Here is a 20,519-nt window from a genome sequence, read left to right as displayed (position 1 = left end):
AAAGGAGAAGGAGAAGGAGAAGGAGAAGGAGAAGGAGAAGGAGAAGGAGAAGGAGAAAGGAGAAGGAGAAGGAGAAGGAGAAGGAGAAAGAAGAAGGAGAAGGAGAAGGAGAAGGAGAAGGAGAAGGAGAAGGAGAAGGAGAAGGAGAAGGAGAAGGAGAAGGAGAAGGAGAAGGAGAAGGAGAAGGAGAAGGAGAAGGGAGAAGGAGAAGGAGAAGGAGAAAGAAGAAGGAGAAGGAGAAGGAGAAGGAGAAGGAGAAGGAGAAGGAGAAGGAGAAGGAGAAGGAGAAGGAGAAAGGAGAAGGAGAAGGAGAAGGAGAAGGAGAAGGAGAAGGAGAAGGAGAAGGAGAAGGAGAAGGAGAAGGAGAAAGGAGAAGGAGAGGGAGAAGGAGAAGGAGAAGGAGAAGGAGAAGAAGGAGAAGGAGAAGGAGAAGGAAGGAGAAGGAGAAGGAGAAGGAGAAGGAGAAGGAGAAGGAGAAGGAGAAGGAGAAGGAGAAGGAGAAAGGAGAAGGAGAAGGAGAAGGAGAAGGAGAAAGGAGAAGGAGAAGGAGAAGGAGAAAGAAGAAGGAGAAGGAGAAGGAGAAGGAGAAGGAGAAGGAGAAGGAGAAGGAGAAGGAGAAGGAGAAGGAGAAGGAGAAGGAGAAGGAGAAGGAGAAGGAGAAGGAGAAGGAGAAGGAGAAGGAGAAGGAGAAGGAGGAGGAGAAGGAGAAAGGAGAAGGAGAAGGAGAAGGAGAAGGAGAAGGAGAAGGAGAAGGAGAAGGAGAAGGAGAAGGAGAAGGAGAAGGAGAAGGAGAAGGAGAAGGAGAAGGAGAAGGAGAAAGGAGAAGGAGAGGGAGAAGGAGAAGGAGAAGGAGAAGGAGAAGGAGAAGGAGAAGGAGAAGGAGAAGGAGAAGGAGAAGGAGGAGGAGAAGGAGAAAGGAGAAGGAGAAGGAGAAGGAGAAGGAGAAGGAGAAGGAGAAGGAGAAGGAGAAAGGAGAAGAACGGAGAAGAAAGGAAAGCAAAGGGAGGGAGAGAGCCATTGGTAGAGCTCAAGGCTCCTGAGCAGCTGAGCAGCAGCAGCCTGACAGAGGCCATTCAGAGAGGGAGACCTCTGTGTCTGAGCACTGGCAGGGCAAGATCACAGCATGGGCAAGGTGATGTCATCATAAGTGGCTGCAGAAAGGCTTTTAGCTCCCAGCAGGGCATTGACCACTTCCCTCTGCTGGCTCACCAGGGCACAGAGTCCAGCTCCGGGCTGCAGGCTGCTGCAGCAGCTGCTGGGCAGAGGCAAACTGGGCTGGGTTTGCCAGCTGGCAGCTCCTTGCAGTGGGAGCAGCCCCCTTGCTCTGAGAGCAGGGGCACACTGCACACAGCCATGGACCTAAACCTGCCTGCAAAGGCACTGAAATCCTTCTTAAAGGCCAGGCTGGGGGAGCTGGGGGTGTGCAGCCTGGAGAAGGGAAGGCTGCAGGCAGAGCTCAGAGCAGCCTGCCAGGAGCTGAAGGGGCTGCAAGAAGGCTGCAGAGAGACTGCTGGCAAAGGCCTGCAGGGCCAGCAGCAGGGCCAAGGGCTTCAGAGCAGAGCAGAGCAGCTTGAGCTTGGAGGTGAGGAAGAAGTTGTGCAGCAGGAGGGTGGTGGAAGCCTGGCCCAGGTTGCCCAGGGAGGTGGTTGAGGCTCCCTGCCTGGAGCTGTTGAAGGGGAGGCTGGAGAGGGCTGTGGGCAAGCTGCTGGAGTTGGGGCTGTCCCTGCTGGGTGCAGAGGCCTTGGGCTGAGCTCTGCAGCTCCCTCCCAGCCTGGACCCTTCTGTGGCTCCATGTAACACTGAACTGTGGCTCTGGGTAGCACTTTTCATTCAGGCCAGACAAGAGGCACCAAGTCCCTGGGAGCCCTTCAGCTGCCTGTGCTGTCAGCAGCTACAGCTCATGGCCCTGCTGGGTACCTGCTCTGTGTAGGGGCTGAGTAAGCCCTCAGCAAACATCTTTAAGCTGTTAACAGCTGGCTCAATAAATCCTTAAACTCTAAGGGCCTCCTAGCAAGCTAAGATTAAGTCCAACTGGAAGCCTCTCATAGATTTAGACTTCATTAGGCACTTCCAATAGCTGCTCCTTGGCATCACTAACATGCCCCTGCCAGACAGGTCCTGCAGGAGGTTCATTTGGCTTCCAGAGAGGCTGCCAGCAGCACATTAAGTACTGCACCTCTGACCCAGTGCTCACCAGCTCCATTTGTGCCCAGCCAAAGGAGCAAACCACCCACAGACCCTCCCCATAACTCCTCCCCTGAGCTCTTTTGTGCCTTACAAGCTCTGGAAGAAGAAGATTTGCAAACCACTGCACTCTGCCTAGGGCTTTTTCCCTTCATCCCCTGGGTGAGATCAGGACCAAGGCTGGGGTGGAGAGAAAAACCTGTCTGAAGATACTCTGCCCTGGGGAGACCACATCTGCAGAGAGACTGTCTGCAAAGGCTTGTAGGGACAGCAGCAGGGACAAGGGCTCCAAAGGGGAGCAGAGCAGACTGAGGGTGCTGTGCCCAGTTCTGGGCTCCCCACTTCAAGAGGGACAGGAAGATACTGGAACCACAGAACTGCCAGGGCTGGAAGGGAGCTCAGGGATTGGTCCTCAGCACTGCCAAACCTCAGACCTAAACACTGCAGCCCTGTGGCACAGCTGCACCAATGCTGCTGCACTCTCAGGTCCTGGCTGCACCTAGCACAGCAGCTGTGAAGAGCAGGGCTCAAAACCTGAGCTGTGCTGCTTGCCTTCCCCAGTGCTGGGGTGGAACTGAGGCAGGAGCACAAAGCCAGCCCCTGCTGGGCTGCTCTGCCCACCTGGCAGCTCAGCAGAGCTGCTGCCCACAGGCAGGGCTCTGAAGGGATGGCAAGGAGCAGGAACATCTGTGGGAACTGACTTTCTCCAGGGTTTGCAGGGCCTAACAAGCTGCTGGTAAGGCTGAAGGGAGCCAGCTGCAGTCAGGAGGGGTGAGCAGAGCTGGGGTGTGGAGCTGCCAGCTCACAGCTGAGAGATGAGCAGGGCTCAGGAGAGTGTCTCTGCAGAAGCAAGCACTGTGGTACAGCAGCTGCAGGGAGCCTCAGGGTCCCCAAGGCCAACCATCAGCCCTGCTCTGCAAGGCTCAGCCCTAAACCACAGCCCCAAGCCCCACAGCCAAACCACCTTCAAACACAGCCAGCCCTGGGCACTCCACCACCTCCCTGCCCAGCACATCCCAAGCCCTGAGCACTCTTGTGCCTAAGCTCCACTCTCAACCTCCCCAGGGGCACTGCAGGGGAGGTCTCAGCAGAGCCAAGGGGCAGAATCCCCTCTCTGGCTCTGCTGGCAGAGCTGCTTTGGGTGCAGCCCAGGCTGCCCTTGGCCTTCTGTGCTGCAGGCTCACACTGCCTGCTCCTGCCCAGCTTCTCCCCCCCAGCACCCCCAAGGCCTTTTCCTCAGGGCTGCTTTCTCTCCCCTCCTCCCCCAGCCTCTGCTGCCAGTGAGGATTGTCCCAGCCCAGCTGCAGAGCCCTGCACTTGCTCCTGTTGGAGCTCCTGAGCTTCACCTGGGTTCACCTCTGCAGCCTGTCCAGGTGCCCCTGGATCCCATCCCAGGGCTCTAACCTATTTCATCCATTCTGCTGTGGCTCTCCTGCAATCTGTGACTGATCACTCCAAGCCCCTGAGGCAGCAGATGACTCCCTTCAGCCCTGGGTGCCAGGGCACATCACATCTCTCCCTGGACCAATTAAGGATTATTTATTGATGTTTGGATAGCTCCAGTGGGGCTGAGAGATTGCCATTTCCTGCTCAGAGCAGGAATTTAACCTCCCTGTGCCCAGGAACTGTGCTGCTGGCTGCTCTGTGTGCGGGGAGAGAGCTTCTGGTGCTGGTGGGGAAGAGAAAAGGATCTTGCCTGAAGAGCAAATCCATTTGCCCAGGGCCAAGGGTGAGGGCTGGCTACTAACCAGCCAGCCACTAGCCAAGGGGCAGAGGCTCCCTGTTGACTCTCTTCCCATCCCAAAGGGGAAGAGTGAGGGAAAAGGGGAGGGAGAGTTAGGGATCAGGAAAGAAAACTGAAAGGACTGTAATGAACACAAAGCCAAGATAAAATACATAGAAATACAGACATGAAAGAAGAGCAAAGCAAGGCCCTGAGGCAGGGAGGTCACCAACAGCTGTGGGGATCACAGAGCAGCAGAGGCTGGGAGGGAGCTGCAGAGAGCATCCAGAGCAGCCCCTGCCAGAGCAGCAGCACCCAGGGCAGGCCACACAGCAATGCAGCCAGGGGGGGTTGGAAAGGCTCCAGAGCAGGAGACTCCACAACCTCTCTGGGCAGCCTGCTCCAGGCCTCCCTCACCCTCACCCCAAAGAACTTTCTCCTCCTGGGCAGCTGAAACCTTCTCTGCTCAAGTTTGTCTCCAGTGCTCCTTGGCTTCTTGCTGGGCAGCACCCACAAGAGCTTGGCCCCCTCCCCTTGACCCCCAGCCCTCAGCTCTTGAGAGACATTGAGCAGATCCCTCTCAGCCTTCTCCTCTCCAGGCTAAACAGCCCCAGGGCTCTCAGGCTCTCTTCCCAGGGGAGATGCTCAAGGCCCCTAAGCATCCTCCTGCCTCTGCCTTGGCCTCTCTCCAGCAGCTCTCTGTCTCTCTTCAGCTGGGGAGCCCCAAACTGGACCCAGGCTTGCAGCTGTGCTCTCAGCAGGGCAGAGCAGAGCAGAGGGGGAGCAGAACCTCCCCAGCCCTGCTGGCCACACTTCTCTTGCTGGCTACAGGATGAGGAGCAGAGGTTGTTTGGTCTTTGTTTTCCTGCCTGTCCACATCTCATGTCTTCAAAAGCTCTTAAGAAGGTCCGAGAGGTTCTCCTGCCCCTCTGCTCTGCCCTGCTGAGGCCACAGCTGGAATCTGGTGTCCAGCTCTGGGCCCCTCAGGTCAGGAAGGAGCTGAGGGAAGTGCTGGAGAGAGTCCATGGCAGAGGCACAAAGATGCTGCAGGCAGTGGAAGCTCTTCCTTAGGAGCAGAGGCTGAGGGAGCTGAGGGCTCTGGAGCTTGGCTTGGAGGAGGCTGAGAGGTGAGCTCCTGGCTGGGGCTAAAGCTGTGCACTTGGCCTGGGTGAAGCTGCTCCTGGTCACCTTGGCCAGGGATCCAACCTACCCAAGTCCCTCTGCAGAGCCTCCCTGCCCTGGTGCAGAAGTCAGGACACCTTTAGGCACATGGAGTCCCTGGGAGGCTGTGCTGGGGGTGTCCTTTGCACCCCACAGGGAAGCTGCTCTGGAAGCAGGGAGCAGGAAGGGTGGCAGCTGGCTGTGAGCTGGAACAAAAGACAGGGCAGGCTTCAGCACTGCACAGCCACAGGCAGGGGGCCAGGGCTGCCAAGTGGTTTGGTAGGCAGCAGCAGCAAGCTGGTAGCAGCTCCTGCTGGCCTGGTTTGCCAGGGCAGTGCCCCTGTGGCCCTGCCAAGGTAAGCACAGGGCTCTGGCCCTGGGGAGACCTTATTCTCATTATTAATGGCACCAAAATAAAGGCTGCCTGAACGTGACCCTGGAGGCCACCCTCCATTCATTACTGCAGGCCTGAGGCTGCTCCCGGGGATGATTTGTGTCTGCTCACACACTCAGACTAATCAGAGGGCAGATCTGCTGGGCAGAGATAACAGAGCTAATGAACAGCAAACAGAGGAAGGCTGCTGAGATACTCTTGTTCCACTGCAGCAATCGTCAGAAAGGATAACTGAAGGGATGGCTAAGGAAACAATTCAGCAGATGCAGGAGGAGCAGCAGGCCAGGACTGCTCCTGTGCTTCCCAGGGAGGCCTCAGCACTGAGCTCACTGAGCCCCTGCTGGAGCCAACTGACCTGCAGGCTGAACAAGCCCAGGGCCCCCAGCCTCTCCCCACAGCCCAAATGCTCCAGCACAGAGCACCCTGAGGGCCCTCACTGCCTGTGCTCCAGGGTGGAGCACTGGGGAGGCCACACCTGGAGCCTTGGGTCTCAGTGCAAGAGAGATGTGGAGCTGCTGCAGCACCACATGCTGTGATCCTGGGTGCATGGGGTGCATGCAGCTGGGGTGTCCTGTGCCCATAGGATGCACACAGCTCCTGGGCTGTGCTGTGGAGCTGCTGCAGCACCACATGCTGTGATCCTGGGTGCATGCAGCTGGGGTGTCCTGTGCCCATAGGCTGCACACAGCTCCTGGGCTGTGCTGTGGAGCTGCTGCAGCACCACATGCTGTGATCCTGAGTCCATGGGGTGCATGCAGCTGGGGTGTCCTGTGCCCAGCAGCTGCACACAGCTCCTGGGCTGTGCTGTGGAGCTGCTGCAGCACCACATGCTGTGATCCTGGGTCCATGGGGTGCATGCAGCTGGGGTGTCCTGTGCCCAGCAGCTGCACACAGCTCCTGGGCTGTGCTGTGGAGCTGCTGCAGCACCACATGCTGTGATCCTGGGTCCATGGGGTGCATGCAGTGCATGCAGCTGGGGTGTCCTGTGCCCATAGGCTGCACACAGCTCCTGGGCTGTGCTGTGGAGCTGCTGCAGCACCACATGCTGTGATCCTGGGTCCATGGGGTGCATGCAGCTGGGGTGTCCTGTGCCCAGCAGCTGCACACAGCTCCTGGGCTGGGCTGTGGAGCTGCTGCAGCACCACATGCTGTGATCCTGGGTGCCTGGGGTGCATGCAGTGCATGCAGCTGGGGTGTCCTGTGCCCATAGGCTGCACACAGCTCCTGGGCTGTGCAGTGAGGTCAGACCTGCAGCCCTCACTCCCCAAGAGGCAAGCTGGCTGTGTGGCAGGCAGGGCAGATGGTCTCTGGAGAGCCCAAGGAAGGAGGGGAACTGCTGCCTGGGGTCTCTGTGGCTTTGTAGCCAGAGAATAGCCCCAGGCACACCCCAGGCTCACTGAGGCTGGCAGAGACCTCTGAGGTCACCAAGCCCAGCCTGTGACCTGCCAGCACCACGTCAGCTGAAGCCTGCCCCAAGTGCCACATCCAAGCCCTTCCTACAGCCCTCCAGGCATGGGGGCCCCACCAGCTCCCTGGGCAGTCCCCCCCAGTGCCCAGTCAGCCTTTCTGTGTGGAACTGCTTCCTAATGTCCAACCTAAACCTCCCCTGGCACAGCTTCAGGCCATGCCCTCTGGTCCTGCCACTGGGTGCCTGGCAGAAGAGCTTTACTCATGTAGAAAGCTTTGGGTTGGAAAAGGACCTTAAAGACCACCCAGTTCCCAACCCCGATGAGCAAAGCCAAAGCACTCCACAGGAGCAGGGAAGGCACTGGCCCCAGGATGCCCACAGGGACCCACACACAGCAGGGAGATGAGCTGCCCCCAGCAGAGACCCTCACACTGGAGTGGAACTGCAGGGCCAAGAGTCCCCAGATGTTACCACAGCCTTCTGATGCACATCTGGGGTGCCCAAACCAGCCCATCAGCCAGCTCCAGCCACTGCCTCTAGCTGCACTTCAGGCTGCTGTCCCCCTGAGGGGCAGCCACCAGGGCCCCCACAGCCCCTGTGTGGTGCTGACCCTGCCCTGGAGACCAGCACAGCCACGGGGAGCCCCCTCCAGCACCAAGGCAGGGGCTGGCCAAGGGCTGCCCAGCCAGGCAGGCAGAGGGTGCTGGACTGCAGCTTCCTTCTGGGCAGGGAGTGATAAGGTCCTGGGGCAGCTTCAGGCAGAGAATGCTCCACAGATTGAGCAGAAAAGTGGCAGAGTGCAAACAACTGAGCAGTGGCTGCACAAAGGCAATAATGAGGCCTGACCAGTCCCAGTGCTCTGACAGCAGAGAGGGAGCTGTGCACAGCAGCTCTGCCCCGTGGTGGCCTCCCTGCTCTGGCAGCCACCAGCTGGCTGCTTCTGCCTGCCTGCTGCTGACCTTGGCTGTGTTTCTCTGCTGTGGCTAAGCAGCACCAAGCCACCCTCTGCCCCTCTGTGTCTCTGGTCCTGTGCACAGGGGGGAAGGGAAGGGTGGGAGAGGAGGAAGCTGTTGGTAACCCTCTGGTTATGTCCAGGTGGTTCTGGTGTGGTTCATAGACTGTAAATCACAGAGCCACAGAGCTGCCAGGGCTGGAAGGGAGCTCAGGGCTCAGCCAGCCCCAACCCCCTGCCATGGGCAGGGACACCTCACACCACAGCAGGTTGCTCACAGCCACCTCCAGCCTGGCTGCAAACACCTCCAGGCAGGAGGCTTCCACCACCTCCCTGGGCAGCCTGTGCCAGGCTCTCACCACCCTCCTGGGCAACAACTTCTTCCTCACAGCCAATCTCCATCTCCCCACTTCTAGTTCTGCTCCATCCCCCCCAGTCCTGTCCCTCCCTGACACCCTCACAAGTCCCTCCCCAGCTTTCTTGCAGCCCCCTGCAGATCCTGGAAGGCCACAATGAGGTCTCCTGGGAGCCTTCTCCTCTCCAGCCTGCACAACCCCAACTCCCTCAGGCTGTGCTCACAGCAGAGCAGCTCCAGCCCTCTGCTCCTCCTCCTGGCCCTGCTCTGGACACCTTCCAGCCCCTCCAGCCCCTCCCTGGCACAGAGGCTCCAGGGCTGGACCCACAGCTAGAGATGTTCAATGCATTTCCCATTTTCAGGTTGCAGTTTTGCTTGGTACTAGAGCTGCATTTGCTTCCACCTGAGCTGCTCTGGCAGCTGGGGGGGTGCTGGTGTAACCTCAACCCTCCCCAGGTGCCCCCTGAGCCCCCTCCCCTGCAGCTCCCTCAGCCGCTCCTCGCACAGCAGCCTTCCTCGGCTGGCAGCTGCCTCGGGGCTGCCCCGGCTGGCAGCGGGCTGGAGGTGGGCTGCAGCAGTCAGTGAGTGGGGGGTGGGGGTGGGGGCCTGTCTGGGGCCTGCAGACTCACCTATGACACAGAAAGGCTTCCTGGCGAAGCGCAGCCTGCCCTGCCAGCCGCGGTACCGACAGCAGCAGCCGGCCGACCAGATGCGGACGATGAACTCCAGCCCAAAGACCACAATCATCACAAACTCCTGCAGAGGGCAAACAACAACAGCAACAGCAACACAGGCATCAGTACAACCAGTTCCTGCTGCAGGTGAGCAGCCCTGGAGCATCAGCAAACCACAGGGCCACAGCAGCCAGGCTGGGAGAGAGCCTCAGGGTCCCCAAGGCCAACCATCAGCCCTGCTCTGCAAGGCTCAGCCCTAAACCACAGCCCCAAGCCCCACAGCCAAACCACCTTCAAACACAGCCAGCCCTGGGCACTCCACCACCTCCCTGCCCAGCACACTGATCACTCTGTGTGCCTGGCAACCCAGCCTGAGCATCTCAGCATCCCAAGGCCAGCCTGCTCCCAAGGCTGGTCACACACCTGCACACAGAAGGCTTCCTAGGGAACAGCCCAAGGCTAACCTGAGTGCTGCTGAGTGACTGTGCTGCCCAGGGAGGTGCTGGAGTCACCACTCCTGGAGGTGTTCAAAGAGTCTGCTGAGTCTGGCTGCTAATAGGAAGAACTGAACCACAGGCACCCAAAAAATCAGAGCAAATGCCCTGGGCAGCCTGATCTCGTGGAGGATGCTCCTGCTTACTGCAGAGAGGGCTGGACTGGATGATCTTGATCTGCACCAGGGCAGGGAGGCTCTGCAGAGGGACTTGGGTAGGTTGGATCCATGGCCAAGGGGACCAGGAACAGCTTCACCCAGGCCAAGTGCCAGCTCCTGCCCTGGGGGCACAACAACCCCAAGCAAGGCTGCAGGCTTGGGGCAGTGTGGCTGGAAAGCTGCTGGCAGAAAGGGACCTGGGGGTGCTGCTGGGCAAGCAGCTGAAGAGGAGGCAGCAGTGTGCCCAGGGGGCCAAGAGAGCCAAAGGCCTCCTGGCTGGGCTCAGCAATGCTGTGTCCAGCAGCAGCAGGGAGGGGATTGTCCCCTGGCACTCAGCTCTGGGCAGCACACACCTGGAGCCTTGTGTCCAGCTCTGGGCAGCTGAGTGGCAGAGAGCTGTGGAGGTGCTGGAGCCAGGGCAGAGGAGGGCAAGGAAGCTGGGAAGGGCCTGGAGAAGCAATGTGCTGGAGAGAGGCTGAAGGAGCTGGGGATGGTTAGTGGGCAAGAGAGGAGGCTGAGGGGAGAGCTCCTGGCTGCCTGCAGCTCCCTGCAAGGAGGCTGTGCAGAGGCTGCTGCTGCTCTCTGCTCCCAGGGCATTAGTGAGAGAAGAAGAGGGCAGAGCCTCAAGCTGCCCCTGGGGAGGTTGAGAGTGGAGCTTAGGCACAAGAGTGCTCAGGGCTTGGGATGTGCTGGGCAGGGAGGTGGTGGAGTGCCCAGGGCTGGCTGTGTTTGAAGGTGGTTTGGCTGTGGGGCTTGGGGCTGTGGTTTAGGGCTGAGCCTTGCAGAGCAGGGCTGATGGTTGGCCCTGGGGACCCTGAGGCTCTCTCCCAGCCTGGCTGCTGCTGTGGCTCTGTGCTCTTCAGAGGTCCCTTCCAACCCAGGCCATTCTATGGCTCCCTGATCCCCTGACTCTCTGGCTGAGCTCAAGCCACAGGCAGTGCAGGCAGCTGGTGGAGAGGCTGTGATGGATTCACATCCCTAGAACTGGTTCTTAGTTTGAAGGCTGAGCATTTGGAAGACACATTCTCATGGCAGCAGTGGAGAGGTGACTGAGAGGATGGAGCAGCACTCAGGCAGCCCTGCCCCTGGCAGCAGGCTGGGATCCATCACAGTGCAATGACTCCCAGTGAGAGTGCAGCTGCAGGACAGCAAATGGATGTCCACATCAGGAGGAGCTTTCCCTGGCCAGGCTGTGGAGCAGAGCATTCAGCAGCCCTCCCTGGCTGGCTTTCCTCACAGGACCTTCTGTCAGACTGAGCATTTCAATAGCAGCAGCCTGCCTGCAGGACTCTGCTTGTTGGGAGGAATTCTTCAGAGCAAGAGTGGCCTCAGGGGAGCTGCAGCAACACAGCCTGGAGCACAGCTCACCTCCCACACCCCGAGGGAATGTGAATCCCCATCACAGAGATACACCTTGGGCTGACCTGTGGATGCTCTGGAACTGACAGAGTCAGTGCCAGGGGCTGGCAGGGAGCTGCAGAGCTCAGCCTGCCCAAGCCCCCTGCCCCAGCAGGGTCACCCACAGCAGCTCACACAGCAACACATCCAGCTGGCCTTGCAAGAGCTCCACACAGGGAGACTCCACAGCCCCCCTGGGCAGCCTCTGCCAGGCTTCTCTCACCCTCACAGCCAACAAATTCTTCCTCCTCTTCCCATGGCACTTCCTCTGCCTCAGCTTCCACCCCTGAATTCCATCATCCAAAGCTGGGCTTGGCAATAGCTACACAGAAATTGCTGTGCCCAGCAACAGGAGGAGAAGAGGACCTGCAGGAGCTTCTTAAAGAGTTCATCAGGCAGAGGAGGATTAAAGCTGTGTTTGATTTGGCAGCTGAGTGCATTCCCACCTCCAGGAAAAACACTGCCCCTGGCCAGCCAATTAATTTGTTATCCCTGCAGGATGAGGACTGACTGGTGTGGCACTGGGAAGGAAGCCTGCAGATAAACTGAACAGAAGATATCTGCAAGGATTGGGATGATCCAGGATGGACTTTCCCCCAATAAGGAGTCTGCAGGTTTCTAGGCTGTGAGAGCCTGGAGCTCTGCAAGGCAGTGGGGCAGGAAACAGCACCCAGGGCCTTGGGCAGCAACTGAGTTGAACACAGCATAGAACCACAGAAACATAGACACAGAATGGGCTGGGTGGGAAGGGAGCTGCAGAGCTCAGCCCAAGGCCTCTGCACCCAGCAGGGACAGCCCCAACTCCAGCAGCTTGCCCACAGCCCTCTCCAGCCTCCCCTTCAACAGCTCCAGGCAGGGAGCCTCAACCACCTCCCTGGGCAACCTGGGCCAGGCTTCCACCACCCTCCTGCTGCACAACTTCTTCCTCACCTCCAAGCTCAAGCTGCTCTGCTCTGCTTTGCAGCCCTTGGCCCTGCTGCTGGCCCTGCAGGCCTTTGTAAAGAGAGCATCCAGTGCAGCCCCTGCCAGAGCAGCAGCACCCAGGGCAGGCCACACAGCAATGCAGCCAGGGGGGGTTGGAAAGGCTCCAGAGCAGGAGACTCCACAACCTCTCTGGGCAGCCTGCTCCAGGCCTCCCTCACCCTCACAACAAAGAACTTTCTCCTCCTGGGCAGCTGAAACCTTCTCTGCTCAAGTTTGTCTCCAGTGCTCCTTGGCTTCTTGCTGTGCAGCACCCACAAGAGCTTGGCCCCCTCCCCTTGACCCCCAGCCCTCAGCTCTTGAGAGACATTGAGCAGATCCCTCTCAGCCTTCTCCTCTCCAGGCTAAACAGCCCCAGGGCTCTCAGGCTCTCTTCCCAGGGGAGATGCTCAAGTCCCCTAAGCATCCTCCTGCCTCTGCCTTGGCCTCTCCCCAGCAGCTCTCTGTCTCTCTTCAGCTGGGGAGCCCCAGACTGGACCCAGGCTTGCAGCTGTGCTCTCAGCAGGGCAGAGCAGAGGGGGAGCAGCAGTTTTTCACATCTGTGTCTGCCTTGGTTGCTCTGCCCCTGGAACAATGAGGGTCACACACAGCAGGGGAGGAGAGGAAGAGGCCATGCAGAGCAAGGTTTCCATTTGCCAGAGCTCCTGCAGGACTCTAATGAACAGGGCTGGCAATTAGTGACATCAAGGACAATTTGCATCAGCCAGCCATGACGAGCTCAGGGTTCTGGGGTTTTCTTCCCCACCTCATTAGGACCCAAGTGATGACTTGCTGGAGTTGCCTGCAGCACTGTGCTGCTCAGGTAGCTTTTAAGGGTGAAGATTTCCCTCAGCACAACCTTCCCACAGCAGAGGGAAAGGAGGAGCTTCCAGCACAGCTTCCCTGTTCATTGCCACAGCTGCTTATCGAAGCTGGAACCCAGCTGCTGCTGCAGTCAGATGCCTTGGGCCTGCAGACTGACAGCTGGGATCCAGAACCATTTCCAAGGAGGGCACACGGCCAAAGCTGAGCCCTCTGCTGCTCCTCTTGCAGGCACAAAGGAGCTGAGGTGGGAAGGATCTGCCCACGGGACAAGGGCTCTGCTGTTGCTTCTGCCTCTGGTATGGAAGTGAAGTGCTCCACAGGCTGAGTAGGACAACAAGCTGCAGACTGCTGTGGTCCCAGCAGGGCAGGGACTCCCTGGAGAGGGCAGCAAGGAGGGTTAGGGGACTGGGAACATCCTGCTGAAGAAAGGCTGAGGGCCTGCAGCCTGAGGGGGCAATCTTATCCATGCTTGTCCATACTTAAGGGGTGGCTGTCAGGAGGAGGGGGCAGGATTGTCCTCAGAGGTGCCCAGGGGGAGCACAAGGGGTAGCAAGCACAAACTGGAACATGGGAAGCTCCATCTGAGCAGGAGGAGGAACTTCTGCACACTGAGGCTGGAGCAGCACTGCAGCAGGCTGCCCAGAGGTGCTGGAGTTTCCATCTGAGCAACCTGCTGTGGGGTGAGGAGTCCCTGCCCAGGGCAGGGGGGGACTGGCTGAGCCTCGAGGTCCCTCCCAGCCCTGGAAGCTCTGGGACTCTGTAAATAAGCATCAAAAAGATGCAAACATCAAAATGTCTGTAAGGATCCACAGGCTCAGAGGCTGTCAGGGGCTGGAAGGGACCTCTGGAGAGCTCCCAGCCCAAGCCCCTGCCAGAGCAGGAGCAGAGAATCCAGCACAGGGCACACAGAACACATCCAGACAGGGCTGGGAAGGCTCCAGAGCAGGAGACTCCACAACCTCTCTGGGCAGCCTGCTCCAGGGCTCTGGGAGCCTCCCAGGGCAGAAGTTCCTCCTCCTGCTGAGCTGCAACCTCCTGGGCTGCAGTTTCCATCCACTGCTCCTTGTCCTACCCCAGGGTGCAGCTGAGCAGAGCCTGTCCCCTGCCTCCTGCCCCCCAGCCCTCAGCTATTGATAACCATTGATCAGATCCCTCTCAGCCTTCTCCTCTGCAGACTGCACAGCCCCAGGGCTCTCAGCCTCTCCTCCCCAGGCAGTGCTGCAGTCCCTTCAGCAGCCTTGGAGCCTCCCTTGGGCTCTCTCCAGCAGATCCCTGTCCCTCCTGAGCTGGGTTTTGAGCAAAACCAGAAGTGGGGAGATTGAGATTGGCTGTGAGGAAGAAGTTGTTGCCCAGGAGGGTGGTGAGAGCCTGGCACAGGCTGCCCAGGGAGGTGGTGGAAGCCTCCTGCCTGGAGGTGTTTGCAGCCAGGCTGGAGGTGGCTGTGAGCAACCTGCTGTGGTGTGAGGTGTCCCTGCCCATGGCAGGGGGTTGGGGCTGGCTGAGCCTGGAGCTCCCTTCCAGCCCTGGCAGCTGTGTGAGTCTCTCTCTGTCTCTGTGCCTCTCCCAGGTGTGCTCTCTGTTTCCCATCACTGAGTTCTGCCTTTCCAGCACTCTGCCTGCTGACTTGCAGTGGTTTGCAGGCTTTTTTTTCCCCCTTTCCACATTATTTCCAAGCTGTCCTCTGCCTGTTCTCTGGAGCCACTCTCTGCTGCCCTTGGGCCAAGTCAATATCCCCAGCAGGGTCAGCTCTGGATTCCTGACAGAAAAGGTTGAGCTCTCTCCCTTCCTGCTGTCGCAATCCAGGCTGTCTGCTGCCTGGCTGCAGGAGGCAGCTCCTGCTCTCCACACAACCAGTTTGGATCCTTATCAATCTCTGGCATGAAGCCATCAACTCCCACACTGCAGAGCAGCTCTCACAAATCTACAGGCATGGAAATTGTTTCACTTACCCCTTGGCAGTGGTTTCCCAGGCTACCTCCTTATCAATCCAATTGATAAAGCACCAAGGGAGATGTGTGGTGGGAGAGCAGCTGTGCCAGGAGGGTTGTTCCTTTGTCCTTAGAGGAGGTCAAGGACAGCTGGTGTGGTGCTTTAGCAAGTTGTCTTGGTCAGCTTAAAAGGGGATGTGGTTTTCCCTCCTCAGAGCATCACAGAATAGTCCAGAGCAGAAAGGAGCTGCAGAGCTCAGCCCAAGGCCTCTGCACCCAGCAGGGACAGCCCCAACTCCAGCAGCTTGCCCACAGCCCTCTCCAGCCTCCCCTTCAACAGCTCCAGGCAGGGAGCCTCAACCACCTCCCTGGGCAGCCTGGGCCAGGCTTCCACCACCCTCCTGCTGCACAACTTCTTCCTCACCTCCAAGCTCAAGCTGCTCTGCTCTGCCCTGAAGCCATTGGCCCTGCTGCTGGCCCTGCAGGCCTTTGCCAACAGTCTCTCTGCAGCCTTCTTGCAGCCCCTTCAGCTCCTGGCAGGCTGCTCTGAGCTCTGCCTGCAGCCTTCTCTTCTCCAGGCTGCACACCCCCAGCTCCCTCAGCCTGGCCTGGCAGCAGAGCTGCTCCAAGCCCCTCAGCATTCTCCTGGCCTCCTCTGCAGCCTCTCCATCAGCTCCAGGTCCTTGCTGTGCTGAGGGCTGCAGAGCTGCACCCAGCCCTGCAGGGGAGGTCTCAGCAGAGCCAAGGGGCAGAATCCCCTCTCTGGCTCTGCTGGCAGAGCTGCTTTGGGTGCAGCCCAGGCTGCCCTTGGCCTTCTGTGCTGCAGGCTCACACTGCCTGCTCCTGCCCAGCTTCTCCCCCCCCAGCACCCCCAAGGCCTTTTCCTCAGGGCTGCTTTCTCTCCCCTCCTCCCCCAGCCCCTATTGCCAGTGAGGATTGTCCCAGCCCAGCTGCAGAGCCCTGCACTTGCTCCTGTTGGACCTCCTGAGGTCCCCTCTCATCTTCAGCACTGCTGACAATAATGTCTCAGGGCTGCCTCTGCAGTTTGCAGCCTGGTGCCAGGCTCCCCTGCCACGAAGTGATTTGCATTGCTGCTTCATCCCTCTCCACAGCTACAGGCCCTGCTTCTGTGTGGCAGAGCTCTGCTGGCTGGCTGGGAGTGCAAGCACTGCCCTCTGACAAGAGGGATTGCAGCCTTGGGGACCTCTGCTGCTGTGCTTCTCAACAACTTCACCTCTCCAGGCAGGTTTTTGCCTTGCCAGACTTGCTTCTCACAGCAGCCTGAGATGAGTGCAGTCAGCACTTCTGTTTCCAGTGGGGAGCCTGCCCTGCCTGCACACACAGCTGCTCCTGCAGCTGCAGGGAGCCCCAGGGCAGACTGACAGCAAGGCTCCTCTGGCCTGGTGAAATCAGTGCCACATCACCCATGCAGTCAGCAAAGCCATGGAAGAGGTCATGTGGAGGAGGGAAAAGGTCTCAGGGAGGTCATTGTGACTGGGGAGGGACTCTGCTGGGTGTCAGGGAGTGACAGGAACAGGGGGAACGGAGCAAGCCTGCAAGTGGGGAGATTCTGGCTGGATGTCAGGATCCAAGCTGAGGAGGGGAGATTCAGATTAGAGCTCAGGAAGAAGCTCTTCCCCATGAGGGCTGGAGCTCCTCTCCTATGGAGACAGCCTGAGGGAGTTGGGGTTGTGCAGGCTGGAGGGGAGAAGGCTCCCAGGAGACCTCATTGTGGCCTTCCAGGATCTGCAGGGGGCTGCAAGAAAGCTGGGGAGGGACTTGTGAGGGTGTGAGGGAGGGATAGGACTGGGGGGATGGAGCAAAACTAGAAGTGGGGAGATGGAGATTGGCTGTGAGGAAGAAGTTGTTCCCCATGAGGGTGGTGAGAGCCTGGCCCAGGCTGCCCAGGGAGGTGGTGGAAGCCTCCTGCCTGGAGGAGTTTGCAGCCAGGCTGGAGGTGGCTGTGAGCAACCTGCTGTGGTGTGAGGTGTCCCTGCCCATGGCAGGGGGTTGGGGCTGGCTGAGCCTTGAGCTCCCTTCCAGCCCTGGCAGCTCTGTGGTTCCATTTCTGCCTGGAGAATCAGTTCCCAGGCAGCATTTCCAGAGGCTCCTATCCCCCAGAGCTGGGCACAGCTTCTGCCCCCCTGACCCTTCCAGGAGTGAAACACAAACCAGCTGAGACCAAGGCAGCCCTGCAGGAGCCCAGGTGAGTTTGGCAGTCTCTCTCTTGCTGCCTCAAGATGGAAGTGATCAGGATAGCAAACACACACTGGAAGGCTTTGGCACTCCCAACAAGCCCCACAGCTCTGTCCCACAGCCCCAGCCTGACCTCTCAGCCAGCAGCTCCCAAACCTCCAGCACTCAGAGGAGACCTTGGGGAGGGCAAAGGAAGCATTTCAGCTGATCCAGACTTGGTCCCTTTTCCTTTCCTGGTTTTTTGGGGACTTTCTGGTTTCTCAGCTCAAATAAACAGATGAGTTAATGAATTTGCTGGAGCTGGGAGCAAAGCAGCAGCAGGGAACCAGCTCCTCACAGCCCTGCAGCTGGCACCCTGAGACACACACAGAGTGCAGGCCTGGCAGGGAGGGACCTCCAGCTCCAGGAGATTTTCCCTCCTGGCTGCTTCCCCCCAGAGGTTTGGTTTTGCCTTCCCAGCCCAAGTGCTGCTCCCCCTGTGGTGCTGGCTTGCTGAAGTGCACTGCAAAAGCACTTGCAGGAGACCAGCAGCACAGCACAGATCATTTTCCTGCTGTGTGAGGTGGGTTCTCAAGGTGCTTGTGGCTTTTTGCTCTTGGGGGTGTGGTGTGTTTTATCACTTCAGATTTTGGTCTGCTGCCTGCCTGCAGCTGGAGGGGCAGAGGTGGTGTGCACAGCCCAGGCTGAGGCACAGCTCTCTAACCAGCACTGGAGGTGTAAGGAGTTCTCTCTGCTGCTCTCCCCATGGGTCAGCCCTGCTCTGCCCCCCTGCTCTGCTGAGACCTCCCCTGCAGGGCTGGGTGCAGCTCTGCAGCCCTCAGCACAGCAAGGACCTGGAGCTGATGGAGAGGCTGCAGAGGAGGCCAGGAGAATGCTGAGGGGCTTGGAGCAGCTCTGCTGCCAGGCCAGGCTGAGGGAGCTGGGGGTGTGCAGCCTGGAGAGGAGAAGGCTGAGAGGGATCTGATCAATGGCTATCAATAGCTGAGGGCTGGGGGGCAGGAGGCAGGGGACAGGCTCTGCTCAGCTGCACCCTGGGACAGGACAAGGAGCAGTGGATGGAAACTGCAGCCCAGGAGGTTGCAGCTCAGCAGGAGGAGGAACTTCTGCCCTGGGAGGCTCCCAGAGCCCTGGAGCAGGCTGCCCAGAGAGGTTGTGGAGTCTCCTGCTCTGGAGCCTTCCCAGCCCTGTCTGGATGTGTTCTGTGTGCCCTGTGCTGGATTCTCTGCTCCTGCTCTGGCAGGGGCTTGGGCTGGGAGCTCTCCAGAGGTCCCTTCCAAGCCCTGGCACCCTGTGATGCTGTATTTCCCTGGGCAGCTGCCCTGATGAGCAGGAGATGGCAGGAGCACAGCAGTGCTGCTGTGGATGCCAGCACTGGGTCTGGGTGGCACAGGTTTGCTGTGGGCACAGGAGGGTTTGCTCACCCAGACAAGGCCATTAGCCTCTGCTGATGCTCAGCAGCCCTCAGCTGATGCTGCTCCCCCAAACAGCGATCTCCTGTGGGCTGCTGCTCTTTGGAGGCAGCCCTCAGGCTGCAGGGATTGCTCTGCCCCCTCGCCAGGCAAAGCTGGGGCAGACAAATGGAACTCTGCCTGCAGGGGAATCAGCTCAGCTCCCCTGGCCCTGCTGAGCAGGAGGGAAAGGATTGCTCACCTCATCCACACTTCCCTCTTTAACCTCCCTGTGCACATGTGAACAGCTGCCATAGATCAAGAGCCACAGGTGCCAGGGCAGGCAGCAGCTCAGGTGCTGCAGGGAGACTGAATGAGCTTTCCAGGCAATGAACACGGCCCGGGGGGAAGCATCAGCAGCAAATCTGCCAAGCAAAGAGAGCACAGGAAGCCAGCAGGCAGCTCCAGAGGCTGCTGCAGCCGTGTGGCACTTCATTAGACAAGATACATCTCTCTCCATCTCCAGCAGGGAGCCAAACCACAGCACCACAGAGCAGCAGAGGCTGGGAGGGAGCTGCAGAGAGCATCCAGTGCAGCCCCTGCCAGGGCAGCAGCACCCAGGGCAGGCCACACAGCAATGCAGCCAGGGGGGGTTGGAAAGGCTCCAGAGCAGGAGACTCCACAACCTCTCTGGGCAGCCTGCTCCAGGCCTCCCTCACCCTCACCCCAAAGAACTTTCTCCTCCTGGGCAGCTGAAACCTTCTCTGCTCAAGTTTGTCTCCAGTGCTCCTTGGCTTCTTGCTGTGCAGCACCCACAAGAGCTTGGCCCCCTCCCCTTGACCCCCAGCCCTCAGCTCTTGAGAGACATTGAGCAGATCCCTCTCAGCCTTCTCCTCTCCAGGCTAAACAGCCCCAGGGCTCTCAGGCTCTCTTCCCAGGGGAGATGCTCAAGTCCCCTGAGCATCCTCCTGCCTCTGCCTTGCACTCTCCCCAGCAGCTCTCTGTCTCTCTTCAGCTGGGGAGCCCCAAACTGGGCACAGATCTCTGACAGTTCACACAACTGTCCCTGCTGAGGGGCTCCTCTGTGAGGGTTGTGTGAAGCACTGCAAGGAAAGGCTGTGGGAGCTCAGAGCCTGCAGCCATGCCTGGGCTGCTCCTGAGTGGACAGAGGAATGCATTTCCCTCTTGGTTTGCAGGGCAGAAGGCTGTTGGACAGCACTGCTGGTGGCAGCTAAGCACTGAGTGTGCAGAGCAGGGCCCAGCCATGCCTCAGCAGGCTGGAATAAGCCAGCCCCAGCCTGCCTCTGGAGCTTCAGACTTGCTGTGTTTATGTTTTTCTCCATTAGAGACCCACAGCAGGAGCTGTGAAGTTCATCACCACAGGATCCATTCCTGCCAAGGGCTTGCTGAAGGCAGCAGCTGCAGCACAGCAGTGCTGGGCCAGGCTGGCACTGATGCTGTCAGGATCAACCACACAGCCCCTTCCCCCTTCAGCCATTGCTGTGGTCAGAGGGGGCTGTGGGATGGACAATCAGAACTGGCAAGGCAGGCAAAGGTCTGCTCTGCCCCAGAGAGGTTTTGCCTGGAGCTCTGTGTCCAGTTCTGGGCTCTCCATGCTCAGGTATCTTGCTGCAGTGGCAGAGAGGCTCAGAGGCTCTCAGGGGCTGGAAGGGACCTCTGGAGAGCTCCCAGCCCAAGCCCCTGCCAGAGCAGGAGCAGAGAACCCAGCACAGGGCACACAGAACACATCCAGACAGGGCTGGGAAGGCTCCAGAGCAGGAGACTCCACAACCTCTCTGGGCAGCCTGCTCCAGGGCTCTGGAGCCTCCCAGGGCAGAAGTTCCTCCCCATGTGAGGTGGCAGCTCCTGTGCTGTGGTTAACCACAGTGCTGTGGAGGCACAGCAGGCCCCAGGGTTATGCTCACCAGGCTGCTCAGGCCATCATTAATTGAGGGCTTTAGGACGTGTGCAGCGCTGACAGGAACAGGCTGGCGTTTGCCGGCAGCTCCCTCGGCCCCAGGCACCACCTGAGGAGCCGCAGCCTGCTGCCGAGGCGGAGCAGCAGTGACCGGGGGGCTGCGGCTCTGCGGTGCGGTGTTAACCATCAGGACAGCCCTTGGCCCCAGGCCACTCCCCGCAGCAGCCAATGGCACAGCCAGCAGCAGCGAATGGCACAGCCAGCAGCAGCCAATGGCACAGCCAGGAGCAGCCAATGGCACAGCCAGCAGCAGCGAATGGCACAGCCAGCAGCAGCCAATGGCACAGCCAGCAGCAGCCAATGGCACAGCCAGCAGCAGCCAATGGCACAGCCAGGAGCAGCC

General features: G+C 59.3%; 1 protein-coding gene across 2 annotated transcripts in view; it reads right to left on the bottom strand.

Annotated features, from left to right (window-relative positions):
• KCNQ5 (potassium voltage-gated channel subfamily Q member 5) overlaps nt 1–20,519 on the bottom strand; it is a 198,744-nt gene that overhangs the window by 60,127 nt on the left and 118,098 nt on the right. For both annotated transcript variants that reach the window (XM_068170224.1, XM_068170225.1), the window contains exon 3: nt 8,807–8,933. In XM_068170224.1, coding sequence (XP_068026325.1) covers nt 8,807–8,933 — 127 coding nt within the window. The remainder of the gene's footprint in view (nt 1–8,806; nt 8,934–20,519) is intronic.

Source organism: Melanerpes formicivorus, unplaced genomic scaffold, assembly GCF_026170545.1.
Source record: "Melanerpes formicivorus ecotype bairdi unplaced genomic scaffold, bMelFor1.0.p_v2 SCAF_296, whole genome shotgun sequence".
In the NCBI taxonomy this organism is placed as follows: Eukaryota; Metazoa; Chordata; class Aves; order Piciformes; family Picidae; genus Melanerpes; species Melanerpes formicivorus.
This window is presented reverse-complemented; position numbering and strand designations above follow the sequence as displayed.